Source organism: Phymastichus coffea, unplaced genomic scaffold, assembly GCF_024137745.1.
Source record: "Phymastichus coffea isolate CEN01 unplaced genomic scaffold, Cenicafe_Pcof_1.1 PCOF00028, whole genome shotgun sequence".
In the NCBI taxonomy this organism is placed as follows: domain Eukaryota; kingdom Metazoa; phylum Arthropoda; class Insecta; order Hymenoptera; family Eulophidae; genus Phymastichus; species Phymastichus coffea.
In genome coordinates, this window is record NW_026706839.1 from 2,417,845 (window position 1) to 2,441,757 (window position 23,913).

The 23,913-nt window shown below is 36.8% G+C and overlaps 3 protein-coding genes across 7 annotated transcripts in view; 1 reads left to right on the forward strand and 2 right to left on the reverse strand.

Annotated features, from left to right (window-relative positions):
* Window positions 1-404: 404 nt before the first annotated feature.
* Window positions 405-9,237, reverse strand: LOC131662868 (serine protease nudel-like). Its single transcript, XM_058932839.1, has 11 exons — window positions 9,198-9,237; window positions 5,832-6,092; window positions 5,114-5,311; window positions 4,595-4,801; window positions 3,552-3,715; window positions 3,364-3,488; window positions 2,592-2,957; window positions 1,499-1,794; window positions 1,159-1,300; window positions 961-1,085; window positions 405-646 (listed from the first exon to the last, which is right to left on the reverse strand). The coding sequence occupies exons 1-11, from the start codon at window positions 9,235-9,237 to the stop codon at window positions 405-407; spliced, it is 2,166 nt and encodes a 721-aa protein (XP_058788822.1).
* A 2,135-nt stretch (window positions 9,238-11,372) lies between these two features.
* The window catches only part of LOC131662848 (neutral ceramidase), a 65,536-nt gene continuing 52,995 nt past the window's right edge, over window positions 11,373-23,913 (forward strand). The window contains exons 1-7 of one of the 5 annotated variants that reach the window (XM_058932814.1): window positions 11,373-11,494; window positions 14,313-14,503; window positions 15,038-15,181; window positions 15,675-15,851; window positions 15,983-16,110; window positions 16,761-16,959; window positions 17,718-17,924. In XM_058932814.1, coding sequence (XP_058788797.1) covers window positions 14,351-14,503; window positions 15,038-15,181; window positions 15,675-15,851; window positions 15,983-16,110; window positions 16,761-16,959; window positions 17,718-17,924 — 1,008 coding nt within the window. In that variant the 5' untranslated portion in view covers window positions 11,373-11,494; window positions 14,313-14,350. The other 4 variants (XM_058932811.1, XM_058932808.1, XM_058932809.1 and 1 more) reach the window with 4 other exon arrangements.
* LOC131662850 (adult-specific cuticular protein ACP-20-like) lies at window positions 18,575-21,532 on the reverse strand. Its single transcript, XM_058932817.1, has 3 exons — window positions 21,437-21,532; window positions 20,304-20,594; window positions 18,575-19,105 (listed from the first exon to the last, which is right to left on the reverse strand). The coding sequence occupies exons 1-3, from the start codon at window positions 21,446-21,448 to the stop codon at window positions 18,818-18,820; spliced, it is 591 nt and encodes a 196-aa protein (XP_058788800.1). The 5' UTR covers window positions 21,449-21,532; the 3' UTR covers window positions 18,575-18,817.

Here is a 23,913-nt window from a genome sequence, read left to right on the forward strand (position 1 = left end):
AGGTTAAATCCTCTAACAAAACCGAAACTCATTTTTCATTAAACTTTGATTATACCATGATGATAAGGATAACAAAACGTAATAAAATTCGTCTTAAAATAGATACAGTGATACGCGAGATGTCTGATATTTATTGTTGTAAGTGATGGCGATTGTAAATGATTTTCGAAAAATGATGGTGACAACATCCGACCCGAGAATCTGATCTCGTATCACCTTGACCTTTAAGTTATCAATAACTTACATGAGAAAACAACGTAAAATACGGTTGCAGATATTTTTCAAGCTCAAAAGTTCAAGTTCGTCTTCAGGAACAATTTATAAAGTAGCACAGATCACATGGTTCAAGATCTAATTCAATTTTCCACGATTCTAAGCATTCTGTAACTTTCGAAACCACTCAATCAAACTTCCGACCTCTCTTGCTCGACTTCTCGTTTGTGGTGCGTAAAAAGTCCTTTGAGGAAGTGAGTTGCACTTTGGGTCATAGACCGAGGACAGTTTCTTTCATCTTCAGCCTCGAGGCAGTCGACAATTCCGTCGCATTGCTTTTTTCCTGGGATGCATCTATTGAATGGCGGATGGCAGACGAATCCCGGACATTTGTCGGACGGATGAAAAGCAGTAGATAGTTTTGTACGATCATCTGTAAAATAAGTTTATTTGAGAAAAATGATAATCGAACTAATAATAATAAGGATAACAAAACGTGATAAAATTCGCCTTAAAATAGATACGGTTAAAATAGATATGATCGTAAAATAGATATGGTTTCGAAAGTCACAGAATGCTTAGAATCGTGGAAAATTGAATGATCTTGAACCATGTTAGCCATGATTAGCATGACTGTAAAGGATGTATCAATAAATTGTGTGCCAGGTAGAGTGATGACTATATGTAACATTTGACACCCAATTAATTATCTAAAAATTTTTATTGAATGAAATTAATTTTACTCACTTATAATGTCGTTGATCCAGTCGACGAAATAAGAAACTTTTGTATAAGCTCCTGGTTCGTTTACTCTGGCGCAACCAATGCCATGGCTGACTACACCACCAATATACCACTCCAAATTAGAATCTCTGCGTAAAAAGGAAAAAAACAGAAGTTATATGCGATGTTTTCTAAGTATCAATTACTATAAATTTTATAAACCTGCACATCAGAGGTCCCCCGCTGTCTCCTTGACATGCATCACGACCTCCCAGTTTATAGCCTGCGCAGATTTCCGCAGCATTTCTGTCTGGAAAATGTTTGCACGGGACTATTGGCACTTCAACTTCTTGCAAATGATCAGCTGCGAAAGAGAATAACATACGTCAAATTGATCGTCGACAACTTTGAAAAATATCTTTCTGTTTAAGAATACATGAATCTTTTTTTTTTCGTTCGAATGCATTGTTTCATATCAGCAACCTGCGCGCGGTGAACTGTACGTTGGAAATTTCCATGTAACACTCATTTATAGGATATAAAAGATAGAAAGTTTCCTTACGGTCGGGTCCGCCTTCCACGAGAGCACCCCATCCCAGAGCAACGCAACTGGCACCAGGGCTTGGTTCCATATTCCAGCCACTGAAACTGACGGATGCGGGCAAATTCACGGAACTAACCCATTCATTAAAATCCAGTGGTTCATTCAGTCTTACAAGAGCGACGTCGTAAATTAAAAGTTGCGAGTTGAAATGCTGATGTATAATTACTTGGGTCACACGACGAATTTGACGTGCTGGTGAAAAAGAATGACGGCGTAGCGAACCTGCTTCAATCTCAAAGTAGCTGTGCTGGGCACTGCATGAAAAATTATTAGAATGTCTGAGACGATTGGTGAGAGTACTTAAAAATATATGCGAGTGTGAAATACTACAAATCAAAATTATAAGCTTTTATTCGTAGCTCTATAGTTTGTAGAAGTAAGATAGCACAAAAATTATAAAAAGTTTATGAAAGTTTTCTTTCATTAATTTAAAATGTTAATACCGCTTGGCAGAATTAAAATTAAAAACGTTGTCTTTGCAATGTTTTAGTTTGTAGAAATGAGATATCATCCGATCATTATTTAACTGAGGTATGGGACTTATTCTACTTGATTTCTTTTGAGCTTTTTATCAAGAAAGACAGACAATGCGGATGTCGTAACTGGAAAAGCTCGAGGGATAAATCATTTGCCGAAGTATTAAATCCAATTCAATTCTTTGAATATTAGCTAAAGCATAAACAACTAGATGTGATCTTTCGCCTTCGACAGATTGTTTTTTCATCGAGCTTGTCGTAATATTATATGAGGTCCATTATTGTTATTATGACTTTAAGAACTACGTCCACGTAAATGTCTATAACGTTATTGATCATTAATTAAATTTAAGTATCCATCAACCATCGATGAAAACACATTTTAACACTCTACCACAAGCTTAGCGGCATTCAATGACGATTTAATAAAATTTATCGAGACCTTAAAATGCTCCCCATTGCATTGAAGCGCCACGTGATCAAAATCACTGGGAGTTCGAGAATAAAAAAGAAGAAAAAATAAAGCAGCTTTTGCTCTCGTGGACAAAAGCCTCGCCACTCGCATACGCACTCACCCAGAGAAGCAGTGGGCAGCGCTGAGTATCCAATATGGGTTGACGACGGCGCCGCCACAATGGAACCAGCCGTTTTTATTGATTGCCACAATGAACGGCCAAGCGCCTGCTCTCGATGGTCGACCACCTACGATGCTCACGAGCGGATTATCCGAGTTACTTGAGTTTAACGCCTGCAGCGAACGGTCGTCGCTTGTTGTCGTTTGATCGTCCCTGCTTCTGGAATTATTCACACGACCGGCATCTGGACAGCGCACGAATAATATTTCTTTAGGACATTCCTGAATTATCCGGCCATCTTGTAGCAAAAAAGGACCGAAATCTTGGTGATTTGATGCGTCTACCATTTCTTGCTCGGGTTGGCGGCTGAAATTTCAAGAGAAATCCTTGAGTATCGGTGTTTTTTAAATGAACATTTGAATAATTTGATCTTTTGTTCGCCAAAGAAGGTGCGGAATCAAATTTAAATATTGAATAGTCTCAGTTTCAATCAAGTGTCACGTGTTAGTAAACGCTTTGGTAGCGGAGATAATATTAAAACTTTTAGTTACGGTCAATTATCGAACACGGCTTCTTTCAGCTTACGTTACCCGCTTGTGATGCTCACAATTAATGTAATGGGGAAAATCAGATACTTGACGAAAGAATCCATACAAGAAAATATTTTGTTTCGCTGTCAATCTCGTTCTTTCGAAAATATGAATTTTAATTGAATTTGTTGAGTTGGCTCGTATTACGTAGAATACTCATCAATTTTAAATGAAATAGGGACCTTAGAAATCCAAGCTTAGCGAGACAAGCCTCGCTAGCCCAATGATTAGCTTTGCTGCAGACGTGATACCATCTACCTTTCCAATTTCTCTGCAAAAATCCGTAAAGTGAACCAGCTGGAAAGAGCTGAAATAGAAAAGCTCTCGGTCACTATTCGGTCGTTTAAAATAAAAAATTTCATTCCAATACCCCTAAGCTAGTTGCAGCGTAAGATCGAGTTAAAACGCTGCAATCTTCTTCGTCCTTTAAGTTGACGCAGGTATTGTTTCCGTCGCAATAGTCTTCGAGCGTGAAACAATTACTAGGTTTACCGCCGATGCTATCATGGCAGCTGAACGACGTCTTCGGACAACCTTGAACAAAAACGAGATTTTCCGTGGTATATATGATTTTACATGTAGCGTATACTACTAACTTTTGTTGAAAAGGGTGTTTCATTTTCCCAGCACACTTTTATACTTTATTTGTGATGATCCTTTTGTTCCCACGCGCGTCGACTTCGTTTGTGTTGGTACGAGCTTTGGGTTGGGTTACACATAATAGAACATGGCATCGTTAAGAAACGCGAGTGAGATTGAAGTTTGATTTATTTTTGGTAACAGAAAAAATTGTGTGAAACCTTAACTTATCGCTTTCTGCGAGATTGACAACTCGAGATCGGTTTCATCGAGAAAATTTTATTGATTAGCCGGTACATTAAGTGCTACGACAAAGCAGCTTTTGTTAAAAAAAGCTGTCATACAATTTTACGAGATAGGATATGATATTTGAGTTTTTTTCATATGTAGATCCTTTATTTGCACGAGTCACATGAATTATTAGCAAACTGCACGTGGGGAATTTTCTACAATGGTATTTACCAAGGTTTGATGAAAAAGATTTTTTAGATTGTTTTGTGCATAGCGAGTTTTGACTAAAAATAAGTCCATTGAATTTTTCAAAAGGTATTGGTTTTTATTTAAAGCAACATGTTTTCAGATTACTTTAGCTGCTTAAATTCTTCAGAATTACGCTACGTATATTTGGCCTACGATAGAAGGCTAATTAGTGCATTATGGTGAAGTGGTAAATCGCACATATCCTTGAAGCACTTCATCAAAACTTAATCATTAAAATGTATTAACATCCGAACGAAATAAAAAACAAGTTTCATTTTTTTTAGCTTCAAAATTACATACAGGAATCTATTTCAAAAGAGTTGATTTTAACAAATATAATAATGATCAAATTACCAAAGCATCCAAGCTCGTCCTCGCCATTTGGACAGTCCAGATAATTATCACAGTAGCGTTTGCTATCTAGTCGTTCTCGACACGAGCACGTCCTCTCGTCACTCGAGTCCGGGCAATCAATTTTATTGTCACACCATTTAAATTTGGGAATGCATTTTGAACCGTCGCTGCAAATGTAATGATTTAACGGACACTCCCGTCTGTGTTCTGAAAAGCGCAAAATTGAGTGTGCCTTTGTTAAAAAAGCATCGATATTTAAATATTTTTAGCGCTTCTTGTTATTTGCTCAAACTGAGCTGTGAGACGTATACTTAAACTTAAATATGTAAAATGGAAATTGAAAAATGAAACATGAATATAATACAAATAAATATGAAATAAATAGGGATGAGAAATTTTTAAATACAAAAGGTAAAAACATAAAATAAATAATAATACAACCTTCGTGCAGTTTTACGTGTGGGTTGAGTTGTGAATAAGAAAAATCAGTTGGAACCCTACTCTCTTTTCGTATAATACTGAAATCAGGATTTGCTGGAAATTGGTAAGTCATTGGTGACTGCTGCACAGGCATAAAGGTGCAATAAAAGAGAGGATATGCATTTTCTTGGTTTTGGAAGCATGCTATCTGACCGTTTGATTGGAATGGCCAATATCCGGGCGTAAATGCATTGGCGTATACTTGTTGCACTTGAGAAAACTGCCCCAAATCTGACACTAAAAAGAAGTCAATTTATCGACATAATGGTAATGCATGTGCGCAAAAATCGAAATTTTACAGCCAGATGTACAACTAAAAATATACCTTACGGAGAAAAATACGTTTTGAAAAATGTTTTTGGATCTTCGTGTCAACAATAAATGTCATTGAATATTCTCGATATATGAAATAATTTCGTTAAGTCGAAAGAGATAATATCTCGTTATATCGAAAAATGACCGCGAATCATACTTGGCAAATGCTGTTATCGTAATCGCTTACAAATAAATTAATTTACGAAAATTATCAAATGACGGAGCTGTGCTGGTATACTCAGCGGAGGAGAAAGAAAACTACATACACACACACGGGCGAAGAATAATAATTATAAAAGAATAAAATAGAAAATGCATTGTCGATAAAATCTAAATTTGCGCGCTACGTACGTCACCGTGACGCGATAAAAAGTTGAAAGCGTCAATATCCATCAAGTAGCGCAACAGTACGGCTTCTGCAAATATAAAAATGGGAACTCACTTGACTGCGTATCTAGTGATTCGGGAGTTCCGTAGAAATAACCGAGTTCCGGTGTAAATTGTATCTGCTGACTGCTTTTTGTCATCTCCATAGCAGGCAATATAGAGATTCTTTCTCCATCTGCAGCTTCGCGCTTAACGCGTGCTGTGAAAGAGCCGCGGGAATTCACTGGGCGAATTGGAATTGCATTAGCCCCCCGTGATTCCTGCTGGTAACTTTCACGTCTGTCCGATTGTCTTGCAATGCGAATGACGTTCTCACCTTGAAAATTGGAAATTGTTTCACTTCCTTTTGTCGATTATAAATGCAGTAAAACTACTATTACCAAAGTCAACATCACTGAAGGTTAGCAGCGCATAGAACCAAAAACTGCTGACCAGAGCGAGTAGGATGATTATCAAAACTGCGCGATATCGATTCACTAGAAATAACAATTATCAAACATTTATCACATAATTACGTCGCATGGACTTTCAATATTAACTTTCAAAGAGAACAATACTTTATAAAAGTTTTATAAAAGCGTCGTATTTTGCACTATAACAGCTATAAGTGTTAATACGGTAAACTGCGATGTATATGACTGTTGAAATTAAACTGCGAACAAGTAATAATTCCGATAGAACATTTCGAGTAAACGCTATACGAAAATTGCCGTCGTAAGCTGAAGTATCGAAAATTTCGCAGCTGCATTTCGAAATTTCAGGTGAATGCCATTTGAGACAGCAGCGTGCGCGTTATTTTCTCGTGTTCAGCCCTGTTGTATATAGGTACCACAGCGACAACAGCCATGCCATTTCACGCTGACGTCGCTGAATTTGAATGTAATCGCATACAAGATTAAAACGTGGAAACGCTTTTTGGCGCTCAGTTAAAGTATATTATCTAGAAATATAACTGTTTTCATGACTGTATGTCATAAACGTACAACTTTGAAGGATGAATATTCAAAATAGTAGCAGCAACTTAATTATTTGAATTAACGCGCTGAATTGAGAACTCGTCTAATATATTTGTTCAAAGGTTGTTAGCTCGACTTTTTTATTGGTAATAATATCAAGCAAAATCAAATCGCATCAACAAATATATAAATAATGAATAGTACGACATTTTCTTAATCTCTGCATTTCTAAGTACATGAAATGGAAACTTTTCATCAAACAGAAATCACCTTTATTATTTACAATGGCTGATTCAAGATTCAATACGTTTATTTTCTTTATTCTTCTTATATTTTTGACCTTGCGATTAATGTCTGAATAGGGATTTGGGTGGAAATTCAAATCGATATAGCTTGTTACTATTGTGGAAAATCGCTTCAAAGTTTTAAGCTCATTAGTGTCGCTGAAAATTGCTTTACGACCGGAACAAGTTTCAAGTTTTCATCCTGCTTTTAACCTTATATAAGCTCATTACATATACTTGGGTGTAAAGTTACAGAGCCATTTACATACATGTATTTGGTTCTTATTTTCAGTAGAATTTATCAATTAATTACGATTTCATTCCAAAGGTAAATAATAAAACAGCTGATTAGCAAAAAAAATTAGTTATTAATGAGACACAATGAGACATGATCCTGTCGTTTCTGACAGAGAAGCAAATTAATTTTATTTCTTGTAAAGCTTTAATAAAGTTTTCAATACAGATTGGCTTGATGAAAGAAGTCTACAGTGAATATTGACGTGAACTGATCTTACTATCTTAATAAGCATCCCCCAAGAATTATCAACAGAGCTTTATTAGCTTGGATTACCGTAAAATTTATTTTCCTTTTTTGTTATTGGATGAAATTGAGTCTTACGCTCAAATGTCAGATTTTTATTGTTATCAAAAAATGTAAATCCCTTGTATAATTTTTTGTTACTCTCGATTACTAAAATTCCACCTAAATTAATTCATTATGTATTCAGTTAAATTCGGAAGTCGATATTAAAAAAAAAGACATTTCAAACTATTGAAAGCGTCCAAAATACAAATCATCGTTAATTGATCGCTATTGTGCGACAGTGAAAAATGTGTCTAGCATTTCATGCACACGACGGCTTCTCTTTTTTCTTGTCATCGCTCGATGGTGTAACAGATATTGGCCGAGCAAAAAGAGTTCAACTGGCCTCTCTCTCTGTCTCTCTTTCACTTTCTCTCGGACGATTCTGTCTGACTACACACCACACCATAGTAGTATATCCACAACCATTCGTTCGCTGTGGTGCCGTGATAAAGTGCACGTTTTCTCTAATACGATATCTAACATACCGTGTACTTTTTAATTTGTTTTCCTTTCGAAAATGCTGATTTTGACATTGCGTAAATATGCAAATCACTACTAATTTGTTACTTACTGGAACATAAATTGTGAACGTATAAAGTGAATCGCGCGAGGATTTTTGGGAGAGGAGTTGGATGTCGCTATTGATAAATGTTGTTAGAGGAAACGAGAGGGATAATAGGATATCCAATCTCTTCAAGGATGTTATCGAATAAGTTTCATTCGACTTTAGAATTGCTTAACAAGATGCATTTCGAAGATATTGGACGGGGTATACGGTTGCGAATCACCCGTTGATCAACAGATTCCACTTTCCTTTATTATGGTGAGTGATTTTTTACCCTCTCTCTCTCTTTCTCTTTTACTTTGCGATTGAATTACTTTAAGCGTAGGAATTTTTCCCAATTACGAATCTCGCAACATATGAATAATTGAAAGAAAGTAGAGTGACATTTTAAAGCCGACAAAAGAGTACTTATTCTTCAAAAATCGGTCTGAAATTAGCATGTGTTTAGCATCTAGAGAAAGTTGTGAAAAATGCGGTCAAACTTGACCGTAACCAAAGAACGAATGAAGCAAATCCACTTGCTTAAAAGTGGGAAAGTTTTTTGATTGTTATTCTTTTCTGTTTGTCAGCATTACTTATTGATGGTTCATTTGTGTAGTTATAACGTATTTCTATGAGAAATAAAATACAAGGTATTCGCGTTAATGTTTATGCGCCTTGTAAAGATGCGTTGCTTGAAAGCTCTAATCATTTGCAAATTTTTGAGTGGAATTTAAAAAATCATATACACCGTTATATGCCAGAATGGACGCTAAGTTCGAATTCTTGATGACAAATTTGAAGTTTACGAAATAGCTTTTCAACTTATGACATTAATTAAAAAGTTCTTATGACAAGAAAAAACGAATAAAGAAAAAGGTTATAATCTCCCAACCCAACATCAATCTATGTGTATAACCGTGTGTACAAGTGACATCTAAATCGATGTTGCAAAAAGAAATTACAACCTGTACTGCTGACGAGGAAAAGGCCATTAGCGTTATCACGCGTAATGATAATACATATAGTTGGTATCTGTGGTGATTATTACATCCGCGTGTATGGCAGTGCAGCTTTTGCTCGTCGATCATTTTCACACTCGACTTCCTGACTCGTTGCCGTCGTTACCAACGCAACACAGTTCCAACGTTCTTTGATTCTCACGACGAAATTGCCGGTTTATAGTTTTACTTGACGACGGCGTTACGAAATGTTGATAATGTCGATATAATGGTGAAAGATTTTTTTTTTAACTCGCAATCGACGATTGACATAAGTTTACTTTTTTGCATAAAAAATTTTTGAAATTTTTATATTTTATATAATTTTATTTTTAATTAAGAACTAAATTTCTCGTTTTAAGAGCAATTTATATAAGTATATTGAAAATCTCAAAATTTTATTTTGTAACATTTCAATTGTTGGAAAAATTTTCCTTTCAAAATTTAACATGTAATCATAAATCGATGTAGAATAAAATAATTTTATCTAAATTCCTTAATGAATTTTTTCTGCCTTAGTATTTAACTTACTTTTCTAGATAAAGCATACAATAGAAATGACATCACTTTTAGCGATAAGTTAAAAAATGTTGCTCTTAATAGTTTCATAATTCAACCAATTCCGAGATAATAAATTATACAAGCAAAAAAAATGGAGCTATGAAGTTACTTTAGGAATCTTCATAAAATACGTAATTAGAAAGCTTTTATTGGCACATTATTGACAATCCATTTGTTTATCAAATTTCAGTCACGCATTTGTCCATAAAGAAGAATTTACGTGTACAAACGCCGACCCAGAAGGTATCTTAGTTCGAATGTAAAAGATCTCTGATTTCTCGCGAGTCAGGGCACATCGAAAACCTGACCTTCGATGATTTGGAATCGTACATTCTTTGCGTGTTTCCGAAACGTGGACGTATTTACGACTGACAGATACTCTTCCGCTTTTTTTTTTAATTTCGGATACTGCCTGCGGCGTATCTCCGTTCAGTGATCGACGTGCAAACAATAAGCGATTGGCGATACGTGACAGATAAAAATGTAGATTTGCGTACAATACGTTATTGCCCTTTTAGTTGACGAATAGTGCTTTTAGCGAGCTTCCATATCAATCATTGGAACCATTTTTTTTTACTTTTATTCAAATTCAATAATAAACAGAGTGCCATCTAAGTCAACATTTCATTTCATTCTCGTCACGAGTCTGTTTTATGAAAAGTTTGTAAAAGTTCGACATGAGTCAAAGCACGAACCATTTCTATGTACGTTCGCTAATCTTGTTGTTAAATAAGCGTCATGCAAAAAATGTAGAAAAATTTTATTAATATAATTGTAAATCTTCACTGCGCTCGTATACGGACGACATTACCTATAGAAGATGCTCGAATATAAAACTGGAATGCAATGTTTTTTTTACCTAAAAATGTCAAATGACAATTAATAAAACATCGCATATAAACTAATAATTCTATTTAAAATCTACACATGACAAAATTTTCAAGAATAAATTTTTAAGGTCAATAACAGCCGGCACTCGGCGACCTTGACAGATAAAAATTTCTAGAGCAACTGAAACCCGTTTGCAAGATAGACTAAACCGTAAAAAACATTAACTGGCAAAAAAGCAGCTTTGGCATATACGTTAAGACGTGGTTGTCTCGAAAGCAAGTGAAACATATTACAAACCGCATTTCTTTCTGAATTATTTTCGGTAAAAAGTGAAAGTAACAGTTCTTAGCATCTCGCCCGCAGCCTCGCCGGCGGTTTATTCGTCGGGCGACGAAGCTCTTTAATAGCTGCGATATTTCGCACAGTCATCGTGTCATTCAATGGAGCGCTCGTGACTGAAAATTGAACTATTGCTAACGATGCCAATCATGGATAATACGTTCAAGTAACTTAATTAATTTAACGGTTGGCATTCCTTAACCTTCTATTCCATTGTACAACGCTTTGAAATGTTCAGCTATACAAGGAAAGTTCACGGTGCACATTAGAAAAATCAGCGAACACGCAGTAGGCAAGCGGCAACTGACGTGAAAGTTGATAATACTAATAAGTTGGTGAGCGAGTTATCCACTGACGATATAGAATGTAAACAAAGTCCACGTTGTCGTAATGTGCGCGGCTTTTCCATCGATCGTAATCGTAAAACATGCGTGCAACACTTGCTCTACAATTCGGTGATAGCAATCGAACGCTAACAGCGAGAAATAGTCGCGGCCGGAATGTTGTGACAAGTGTGTGCATACGTGCGAGCGTACGGTGGCCTGTCAGGGGAAGCGGCGGGGGCTGACGTCAGTGGTCCGCGGAGCCTGCGAGCATAGCAGTGCGTGCTGTTGCGGTGAGGCCCCGCGCGAGCAGCGCAGTCGATCAGCGAATTGAAAGGAGAGCGAACGACGAGAGATCTCTCTGCGTTGAAAGACAGTGAGAGAGAGAGAGAGAGAGAGAGAGTGAGAGCACCGAGTGCATTTTTTTATAGTTGTTTCTTCGAGTGCTCGTTGTTTCTCCAGCGCCTACCGAACGACGAGGATATAGACAGTGATAATACAAGGTGGTGGCTACCTATCTCTTTAGTCTGTTTGTTCTTTGTGCGATTTTTGGTTTTCTCGGTTTTTTCTCTCTCCTGTGCAAGCACGTGTTCGTTCGTTGTTCCTCGAGCAAATTAATGTTTACTGCCGGGCTTCTCGCTCGCTCTCCTTCGTGGCTCGCTCTACAGGTTTACAGCTTGGAATCTTTTTGGAATTCTCGACACTTTTAGATCTTTTCTCTCTTGCCTAAGAGAGACAAAGAGATATCGAAGCTACTTTTCGTCGAATACTTCTAATGGTGACCGGCTAAGCGAAGAATTCTTTGACAGCTGAATCACTTAGTGAAGAATTTATCAATTGTTTCGTATGAAAAATTAGTATCTACGTGGTTTGGGAAGGCCGTACGAAGATTCACATTGTCGATACATTTGTTCGTTACTTATAATTTTGAAAGCATCGTGATATGTTCTTGCATTTTGCAATATAAATGAAGGTCGGTGAGAGCATTAACGTCGAGATGTTAAACGGAGAGTCACGGCTGCACTCGCATAATGCACGTTAAATAATTGCCATTAATATTCCAGTAAAAACAGTTTTATCTAAGCCATCTTTTTGTCGATTCTCATTATGAACGCGCTCACAGATTATCCATTTACGCAGAACGATATTTGAATGTCAAGAGCAAGTGGCACAGCATAGAGTATTTATCGTCGCTCGCGCGCACGCAACGATAACATCCGTTTGGGATATATATACAAGTATTTCCTTGACTCGCTTTCCCTGTATGCGTTGTAATCGCTTGAACGAAATGGCCTGTGTATAATAAGCTGAATTGACGAAGCAACCAACAATAGGCTATTCACGTTGTACATATTTCGGCAGTAAAAGGAAGTTTGCTCTTGGAGACGAAGTGGTGCGCAATAAATTATCGCGAAGGACTTGAAAAAATCAAGTACATATAGGTGGCTCGCACGTGTGCACGGAATTGAGAGACAGAAAAAGAGTCGAAACGCGCAAGCGAGCGTACACGTGTGTGTGTTCGTAACAGCGCGAGTGGCGTGTTGGTGATTCAGTGAGCTTTTTGCATGTGCCAAGTGTTTTCCTCGCTGCACAAGTGTTCACTAACTCCAGAGAGTGTCGGATATTTCCAGCGGCAATTTTCACTGGCCGGATGTGCACTTAGGTGAGCGAGGGAAAGAGATATAGAGGGAGAGCAAAGCATTGTGTAGCGTGTCACACGATAGCGCAGCGACTGCTTATGCGTTGAGCGTGCGCGAGCTTATCGCTTTTGGCTGGCCGGTTTCGCTTTACGGGAGTTTCCTTACGACTCGATGTCAGCTACTAATTGTACCGTGGCTGGTTCTACTTGTGCATCGCCCGAGGTATTTCTTATATACTTTTCTTTTTCGGATAGAACTTGTTATGACGAGTTTCCGAGGAGTTGTATAAGCTTCTTTGTTAGACTGCTAAATGGAATAAACTTGTATTTAAAGTCATTCCTAAACTAAGCAGACAAAATTAATAATTGATTGACCGATCTTGCCAAATTGCTGATCATGATGTTTACCAAAATAATTAGATTTGCAAGTGTTCCTCTTTGATAATTTCATTTTATGTAACTTTAGTTTACTTTGTTATGCCCATCTCGCTGAATATTCTAATGAAATTAGTCCTGCTTATGATTATCTCTGTGACCAAACGACAGTCTTGGACATTATATCGTTTGAGCGCGTACCGATTGCAGCGATAAATTTGAAAACTAATCAACGTGCTATAAATTTATCTTTATCATAAATTATTATTATTATTTATGAAGAATAACGATAAGACAATGAATCATTTAACATATTGTCGTGAATAACAATCGAACACAGTTGATGGAATCAAAGTACCGTGCACGCGCGTCATCGTTCATTCACACATGGAATTTGCAAATATTTCATAAGAGTTACGATTAATGTGCATTATCGTAATGTAAGCTTCTGTGCGGGAATAAAAGATATATTTTAACATCTGTCTGCATGGTTCTGGGTCATGCACTGCTTTCGTCTGACTTCGTTCAACTATTAAACCACCCTTTTACTCCATCATCTCTTCGTATATAACGCATTCGAAAAAGCAACGCAAATAAAGTCTGGAATTCCGACCAAGTTACGTATTGGTAATACGTATTATTTCTTTCTGAGTAGTTTTAACTTTGCTGCGGTATTGGTCAGTAAATTTTAACTGTTTTTAACAAATGTTGCAATCCAACTGTTGCAAGATGAGCTCTTTGTTTCTTACTTACGTACTTCGGTATGGCAGGATGACGAAGTGTCAATAAATCTACTTTTTAAATAACATCGGCATAAAAAATTATCTGATTCAAACGCACGACACATGTATTCCTATCTATTTTACCTGTTGGAAACTAACTCGTCGGAATCGCTCCAATATTCTGCTGTTTTTTTTTCGCAAATGCAAATCCTTTTACTGTAATGCAATGATAAATCATTCATCGTGTCGTTACAAATTTATCACTAAATAAAAAAAAATTATCATTCTTATCGTAAAACTAAGTAGATAAGATGAGATAAAAACACAGGTATATAATAAGCATGAGGAATAGTCTATTGTTTTGTTGTATCGCAGAGGAGTCTTGGGGTGCGTTGGAGAGAACAGGAGATTGAATGGATTCGTTGACGTTCAAGTGGAAACCGCCGACATGTGGTTTAATTATGATCGGCCTTCTAATTGGTTTACTGGTACCGAGTGCCGCTTCCTCTTACAGCATTGGCATCGGCATCTCCGACACCACTGGACCTGTCGCCGAAGTCGTTTTTGTAAGCTTCTCGTGCTTTCAAAATATAATTAATTAAATTTCAAGGTACTCTGTGCTCTTATTTTTTTCATATTTGATGGATGGTATATCGGGATATTTTTCAATGTCGAACTTTCTCTATTTATCTTAATTGGTTATCGATTTTACAACTTTATTAAAACTTTGCTTTGATTAGATTATAAACTTTCGATTTTGTATCTTAGTACGAGATTAATTTTATGCGTCAAAATGATAAGCTCTAAAATTTTACGGTGATGGCTACATATATTTTGTACATGAATTTTTACCTTATAGTATCGTTCGTTATTACTTGTTAACAAGCGATACTTTCGAGATTGTAAATCTAAGAAAATTGAAAAATATGGAAATGGTATTTAATATCGTTATACAATGTATAAGTAAATATGTATTTGGAAAGAGCAATTACAAATGTCAATATACTCCTGTGTAGTGAAAGAAAATATATCAACGTAAAAATTTGATTCCCAATATAAACATGTACAAATGCAATAATAAATAGTTATATTTTTTATAGATGGGCTACGCGAAAATGGACCAAAAAGGCTCTGGTCTTCATTTGAGAACATTCTCCCGAGCATTTATTATTGACGATGGTGAGCAGAGGTTCGTCTTCGTTACGGTTGACAGTGCAATGGTTGGCCACGACGCGAAAGCTGCGGTGAGTAGGATCAGCCGTTATCGAACTGTATTAGTTGTGTTCCTGTACATTAGTTCGAAACAGAAGGTCGAATCGTAATCGATGCTATCATAATTTGTCGTGCTTATCGCATGCGTACAGAGCGTTGTCAAAGAATTGATACAGGTGTTCGAAAATTTTTCTTGAAATTCTTATATATCAATTGTCTTTTGACTTTTATGCAATTATTTAAAAATCTTTCAGCACATTTTTAGCTTTTTAGCTTTTAAATTTTCGAACAATTGCATTATAAATACAGTTAATTTGATTGATTCGACGTCACTAATAATGTACCTCTACAAATGAACGCTGTGAATGCAACTGAAGTCACTTTAATTAAATGTTTGAAATCGCATAATTATTGGTACATAGTTGCTAATAAAAGGACAACAATCACTATACAATATATAGTGATACACTAATAAAAAAGCGTTAATTCGATTGCAAATTATAATCGCATTACGATGTCGTGCAGGTACTGCGTAACCTTCAATCAAAGTACGGCAAGTTGTATACGGAGTCGAACGTGATGATCAGCAGCACGCATACGCATTCGAGTCCAGGCGGTTTCATGATGGACGTGCTTTTCGATTTATCGACCTATGGTTTCGTCAAGGAGTCATTTAGCGCTTTAGTCAACGGCATTACCAAGGTAGGTAAAACACGGAAATCCGACTACAAGTACGCGACAAGCGGCTTTGATGAGTCTGTAGACAGATCATCGCCACTGTCACGCCGTCAATTGACCTTTCAATTGTTCTTTTCCGTTCTGTCTCTTCGCAGAGTATCGACAAAGCACACAACGCCATTGTACCTGGACGTATATTCGTTACACGTGGACAAGTATTGGATGCCAATATCAATCGCAGTCCATTGGCCTATGTGAACAACCCTCAAGAAGAGAGAGACAAGTTCTGTTATGCTCGATCATCTGATAGCTGTTTTTTTTTTATTTGATTGTTACGTGAGATGTTTCAGTTACGACATAGAAATTCATAAACGCATTGCACTATCAGACGTACAGCGTGTGATTTTTATTGGCAACATTTTGAGAAACAAAAGCAGTCGCTCCGTGTACGACTATAATCTTTTGTACGCACTTCATTTACTATTTATGTTAATCTACTTTTTGAAGTAGCCGTAAATATATTTCATTGTCGAATATTATTACTGTATACGTACAGTACTTCTAAATTTTACAATGCAGTATTGCAACATTCTTAACATAGTGTTATTTGTTTAATTTTATGATATTCGGATAGGATTTACTTCATTTTCATAAAATGTTCTAAATGTACATTAATTAATTGAATGACGCACTACATATTTAATGCCGTCTAAATGCGCGTTGGCTTATTTAAATATGAGGTAGAAATATTCAAAGCGTATCAAATTATTACTCGCTGAAACTGAAAACTCGACATTGATCTCTTTGGTTTTGAAGTTGTTGAAAATATGTTAATTTTGTTTGATCTGAAACGTCAGCAGCAATGCAAAACAATAAACCGCTAATTGTTTGAGCACATAAAACAATTCTGTTACATTCGCATTTACTTTGCAGATACAAATATGACGTGGACAAAGACTTGGTGCAACTCCAATTTGTCGCAGCGAACGGCCAGCCACTGGGTGTGATCAACTGGTTTGCCGTACACCCGACAAGTATGAACAATACGAATCACCTTGTTTCGAGCGACAATGTTGGTTACGCGTCCATGCTCTTCGAGAAAAAAATCAACAAGAACGTCATGGTGGGAAAGGTAAATGAATTGTCCAGAGCAGAGTAATTTCAATTGCAGGGTTTTGCGCGGCTGCACGCTTTAGAAATTCAATCCAATGATATTATATAGTCAACCCGTTCTTGTATACGCCGCCAGAGATGGAGTCGGCACTCCTGCGAACCGATCGACTGAGAAAGCTTTGACGTTGAACGGGTGAATGGTGTCACGGCGTTCGGCGTTCAATAGGCGCGCGCCTGTGAATGGATGTTTCGCTTTGCAACAATTTACTTGGCTTGTAGCGTGGTCCCCGAGAAATCAACTAACCGCGCGTCGAGTTATTTTACGTGTATTTTCAAAGTGTAGCCAATTAGAGCAATTAACTTGGCTGAGGCGAGAATTCGCCATCAATTGCACGACGGAATTGCGGAGGAAATGATCCTTTTTAAAGCTTTTCCGTGACAAACTCTTATTAATTGAATGCCAAATGTGAAATGCTATAGAACATTAGTTGAATCGTATTAATCAAGTGCTCGTATTACCGGAGCATGTTGAAAATTAATCATTTATGCAAACTATTCAAGGACTAAAATTATTAATGCTATACGTGCTATTTCTGTTGATTCAAATTGCGATGTTGATTGCCATTGGGTATTCTGTATAGCGGTTTCAAAATAGTTTAAGAAATCAGTGATTCTCAATCGGACTAGTGAAATAAAAATATTTAAAAGAGGATTGACATTAAAATATCATATTACTGCTATTTTACTTATTTTTGTGTTTGCCATGATGAATTACAGGGTGAATTCGTCGCGGCCTTCGCCTCGACTAATTTAGGAGACGTGTCGCCGAATACCCGTGGTCCGAAGTGTGAGTTCTCGGGAAAACCGTGCTCAGCGCAATACACGTGCCCCGGCCAAAAGGAAATGTGCTTCGCTTCTGGGCCTGGCAAGGATATGTTCGAGAGTACCAGCATTATTGCCCACAAAATTTTCGACGAAGCCTGGGTAAGTCTTCTTATAAAATTCTCTTAATCGCCGTAGTTCGTTATTGTCAGCAAAATATCCTTTTGCGGCAGATTTTAATTTCGTAAAAAAATTTTTTTCTCGCGGTAAATGTGAAATAGAGAAAGTGGTACGTTGGAAAATCTTATACGTGTCCGTGGCGCGTTTATAAGCGTGGGAAAAAGCACCGTAAAAAAGATGTATACGAACGTTGACATAATCATTTAAGCACGTATTAGCGGGGAACAGCTTACGAGCTGTCGCATTGAGAGATTTCAAAGTATAAGTATCAGTACGTGAACATCAGTTATATGATTAGCGTCGTGAGAAGAAAAAAATGCCCGTTTAGAAAAGAATAATAGACTTGTGATGGACGCTATCAAAATCTTATTTATCCTAAGATTATTATTATTATTATTATTATTATTTGCAATTGTAATTAGAGAGCTTCTTCCGGGAAACAAACCAGGTAAGTAAGACGTTTGAGAAAAATATTGAATACTGGTAAGATGCATTTTCCGAATTAGCACGTAACGCGCAAGTATAATCTACTTAGAAATTGATATTTCGAGTGCAAATGATATAATAAAAAATCGCTGCAAGCACTTTGAGAAACATTAGAACGAAGTAAGGTGCACTAGTTATGAGTTTTCTTGAAAAAATAGTTTATTCAATTCGTGAAAAAAATAAAATTTGCACAGTTAACAGTGATTGTTTAGTGCGCTCGACTAAATAATATTAAATAATACTAAGGTGAAAATTCTCGGAGCAGTCTCTAAGTGACGCTTAAATCGTTCAGAATCGAAAGCTTTTGCAAGCTCGAAAGATTTATCTCTGTGAAAGCACACACAGATCCATTTGGTCGAATCTCGTTGGTAACATGTCGAACAGGATATTCATTTCCTATCGTAGTGATAATCTCCGTAACCGTGAAGTGGAACGGTAGCAATTGGCACTGGGGCATGAATCGGTTGTGGATGAACGGCATGACCGATCTTCTTGACGACAGCTTGGAATCCATTGTGATCATCGGCGGTATACTCGACAACACGAATTGTACCATCGGGCTCGTTTACACTGTACGAACCCTTGACCACGTCGCCGTCGCGTTCTTCGTAAGCTGATTTGACATCACCGGTGTGTGGATCGTTTACTCCATAGTTGTAAGCGTATTTCGGGTAACCCTGTGAGCAGATGCAAATTGATTTATTGAACAGAAATTTGGAAGGGCAATGATCGTATATTGTCTATTTGAAATAGGTGAAATATGGGTGACGAATGATATACTTTTTTATCGTTGTTACAACTGATATTTGCCTATGTCAATTAGTGGATGAGGTACGAATGAAACTTGTTAAACTTTGTGGCAAACACCATTTTTGACATTGAATTATTGTTGGCAACAAAGTACTTGAGTTGACCTTTGGGATATCGTCTTGTTTGAAAATATTTGAGCAAATTCTTTCAAGTATAATTTATTTAAACTTATTGTCAATTGGATTCAAGTAATCTATTAAACATCTTCTATATATATTTTAGTCAATTAAATATCGATTAGACGATAATTTAATTTCGCTTTTACCATCATTCGTGGTAATGCTGTGACTAATCGAGTGAGATTGAGAATTTGTTAAATCATGCAAACATAGTAGTATAAAGCAATTTTCACGAATAGTTTAGAGTGTGACGAATTAAATGAATCACATTTTAAAAGGACAGTTGTTTTGAAGTATTTCAAAATAAGAAGTTGATTAAACCAACGTGATTAATCAACATCGAATGACCTATATACTCTATTATACAAATCGCGCTAAATTTCGAGAATTCTCTCTGTATTGTAATCACAGCTCTGGTATCCGGTTGATCCTTCCGCTCCTACCCGTTCGCGTGTTTATTCAATGCACGAAATAACGCGTACCATTGTTGGCGTAGATGTTAATTAGAGAAAGATAAGGGTATACTAGATATTATTGTACTTTGATGTAAGAATTACAAGAAATTATGACGTGTGAACATATCACCGTTGTATTTTATTTAATTCACCTTATATAATCATTTTATAGTTCATTGCAATGAAAAATATCACATGTCCATAACGACATTTTGTTGATTGGTTACACGATTACATTTTATGAAATAATAATTTGTATTTCATTTAACATAAAAAATTGAAATAACCATATATGAAAAATGAGTTGAAAATAACTATAATAAAAAAAAGTATCAACTTTTAAATTAAATTTTTATTCAATACGCGAGCGAAAATCCTTTGATGCATGAATACAAAGCAAGTCGTTTTAAATTTTCCTACTAAAAATTCGTTAAACTCTACTCAAGAAAATTTCTCGATTATAAATATAAATGAAAAAATAATCAACTTACATGGTAGTCTCCGTGATGTCCGTGGTGTTCATCGTAAACACCATCATGATGATCGTAAATACCGTGACGTCCATAATCAGCGTAAAGAGCATGGGGATAAGCAGCAGGTGTTCCGTAGACAGCAATAGGTTGATGACCAAGTCCGTGAGTAGTAACGGTGACAGGCGCGGCAGCGAGATGTCCATGAGCTGTTCCGTAGGGATAACCACCGTCAAGGGCGTTGTAATGGGCGAGCGGCGCGACACCGGCTAACGCGCCACCACAAGTCAGCAGAAACACTAGAGCGGCACTCTGCAATTTTTTTCCCTTTTTTTTAATGTGAGGCGTGACTTCTCGGTCTTTTGCATAATGCTTTCGCGGGCATGAGAAAATTTGCATTATATATACGCGAGCATGGGAAGTGACGGATATATTAGATGATGAGTGCGGACTTTTTTTCTCTCGACTGCCGTAGGATGAACGATGGGACCATCTTAAATGATTTTAGATGTGACGTTGTTACGGAAATGACATAGTTCTATGATACATCCTGTCAAAAACAAGTGAAACGAGGATTTGTAACTCGATTAATAGTCTTGTCAGTGACAAAACACTCGTTTGTAAACAAAAAGGCACGTAAACAATTTTTTAACAAAATATTGACTTAGCTGTGATTAACCGTGGACGAAGAAAATATTTGAAATTAATACCGAATGTTGTTTGAACGAGCTAAAACATTTTTCATTTTAATTTAATGAAACTAAGTGGAAAATCGAAATAAAAAGTATAAACGTTTTATTTGAAAATTGAACTAAATAAACTTTGAATTTGAAATAAAAATAGTCTCATTACAACATACGAAATTTAGAACTTGCAAACTCTAATATTATTTGAATTAAGCGCTCGCGCAATCCATTCTACTGAAAGCTCCACTTGACACACAGTATACAGTATGTATTTCACGAAGAGCGTAAACTCGACGTTAACACCAGCTTTCGAAGTACAGTACTCAGCAATGGTATGGATGGTAATTGACAAACACTGAAGCCACTGGCTACAATATAAGAATGAAAAGCCCAATCGCCCATACAATGCGCTCGCAAGCTCCCGCACAAAACAATGATTGCACTTATAATAGACTTTTTCCACTGTACCTCGGCAAACATGTTGAATAATGTAAACTTGTTGTATAAGCTTGAAATATTATTAGCTGAACGCTAGGTATTGTCGAAGTGATAACTAGACTCGTGCATCGCTCGGCTTTTATACCTGTGTTCGGGGCGTGTGCTGCTCGTCTCGAGGGGGCAACACACACACAGACCACCTCTACTCCACGTTGTGTAATTCAAGGTCTGAGACACACTCTTAAAGGCAGCTCCTTATTTTTTTCCTCATCAATGAAACTATGAAATTGTTGTGTGCGTGCAGCTCGACTTTCTTACCAAATAGCCGGCTCTATTATGACGAAGGTCGCCGCGAAAGTCGTCCACCGCGACCAGAGGGGGGCTTACCGTGAAATCAGAGCAAAAACGCACAGACGCGAGTCGAATTTTTTGTCTCTATCATTTTTTTATCATTGGAGATATACGTGCTTTGACCTCTTGCGCTGGGTTGGACAGCTTGAACTGTGCAGCTTACCGTCTTTACGGTTTTATCCTCGGATTTTTCGGCCGTTTTAACTTGCGATGCGGTCAGTTGATCTTCAATTTTGTGTTTTTCTGATTTCATTTTTTTATACGTGTTTCATGTCTGTATTTGCATTCGGGATTGATATTTTGTCAAGCTGGGTCAAACATTTCTTTTTGTTTTACATGGAAGAATAAATCTTTGACACTCGTTGTACGTGACGTGTTTGAATTATAGGAGTAACGAATAAAAACTGAAATATTGTCAATAACGAGAAAAAAGAAAATATGCATAGGACCTCTACAAACAAAACGGCGTGAAACATTATTTCATTTCGACAAGTGCATTGTTGAAATTTACGAGTTGAATCTTTGTAGAATTAAAAAATATATTTATCAGCGAAGAATGAAATGAAATTATTTTTAATTTTACCATCAGTATATCAAAGATTAAAAATACTATATAATTTTGAAATTTTTCCAAATATCGTTTTTCCAAAAATTTCACATGAATGTTGCTCTTTTTACGTAAGATATTCAGATAAAAGTAACTACTGTTCGCAGCAGTACATATCTTAATCTGATTTGTAGATTACAGTCACCCGCGCGTTTCATTTTTAGTTCACGGACATCGAAAAAGTGACAATTCTTAATTATAACGATCAAGCAGATTTGTTGTAAATAAAATTAATTTTATATTCACATTACGACCAAATTAATTTCACTTCACGCTAATTGTATAGTCGCAAGCATTCATAATTATTCGTGCTTGCAATTAATGCGGATTATCAAATTAACAGTTTGTAGAGTCTGACATTCTCAAAAAAAATACATATAACGAGTACACCTGTCGTTACACAACGCGCGCATAATTTCAGAAAAAAGTCGCGGTACTGCTGCTGCTTATGTTCATCCGAGCGTGAGTTTTGAAGCGAAGAGAAAAAAAACTCGTTCAGCGTGATAATTACACAAACGGAATAAAAAGAGAAATGCAATAAATCCATCAAAAAAAATTTTCTCTTTTTTATGCGCAGTACAATGATATAGTCATATTTTTGCATGGCCTAATTTTTGTCTTTTTGAAATAATTCGTACGCATACAAGGCCTCAAAGCTTTTGACGTGTAATAGCACGAAGACGCATAGCGTTTATTAAAGTTCTTATCCGCGGTAATCAGTTCACTAAGGCGTTACCCATAAGATCACCTCGCCTATTTTTACGCGTCTCTGCACGGTTTTTTCTCGCCTCGAGTGACTCAAGTGTCTTACAGTCCGAGCATTTCTTGAGAACGCGGTTTTACGACGCGCGGGTGCGGAGGGATAGACAGAGAAAAAAGAAAGAATCCTTCTGACGAATGAGTGTCAAGGCGCTAGGTCAGGGGTTTCCCATTGATGTATCGGTTTCCAAACTATCGCAGAAGCGATGAGGCGACAAATTGCCCATCGAAAATCACTTCTCCACTTTGAAACTTCTCTGTACTGTTGTTGAGACTAATAGACCTGTCGACGCGACGATGTGAAGGTTTTTCACGACTGCCGGAAGTTTTTAAAGTGCATGAATGTTTAAGACTTGATATCGCCTTGGAGAAATCTCCTCGAATTATTCATTCTTTTGTGATTCCGTCTGTGTGCGTATACCCGAAGAATGAATATCTCTTCATTTTTTTTATTTCATCGTACAATGCCGAGATTTCAAAGAGTGCTCGGTGGATTCAAGAAGCGGAATTATTTATAGGCTAAACCGAATAAATAAAAATATATAACTGTGTATATTTATTTTGTGATACTTCTTCTCGAGAAATTTCATATTTTTCTTTTTCTTCTTCGAGTGGTTGCTTAACCATAAGTGAGACCATAGCCCTGTTTTTCTTTTTATCACTGTAATAATAATAAAACTCCGCATTGAGAATCAATTTTCGTGTCCTGTAGGCGAACACTCCGTTCTTCTTTACTTGGAGAAGGGAAAAAAATTTACGATGCTACTGCGAAACGTGCATCTTTCTAGTT

Excerpts from the sequence above, each read along its gene's own strand:
- LOC131662850 (XM_058932817.1), bottom strand. Across the intron at positions 19,106-20,303 it reads GACATCACGGAGACTACCAT|GGTTACCCGAAATACGCTTA; the intron begins GTAAGTTGATTA and ends ATCTGCTCACAG.
- LOC131662868 (XM_058932839.1), bottom strand. The coding sequence starts at position 9,237 with ATGATCGACGAGCAAAAGCTGCACTGCCATACACGCGGAT. Across the intron at positions 6,093-9,197 it reads GCACTGCCATACACGCGGAT|GTGAGAACGTCATTCGCATT; the intron begins GTAATAATCACC and ends CCAATTTTCAAG. Across the intron at positions 4,802-5,113 it reads TCCAGCAAATCCTGATTTCA|AACACAGACGGGAGTGTCCG; the intron begins GTATTATACGAA and ends TGCGCTTTTCAG.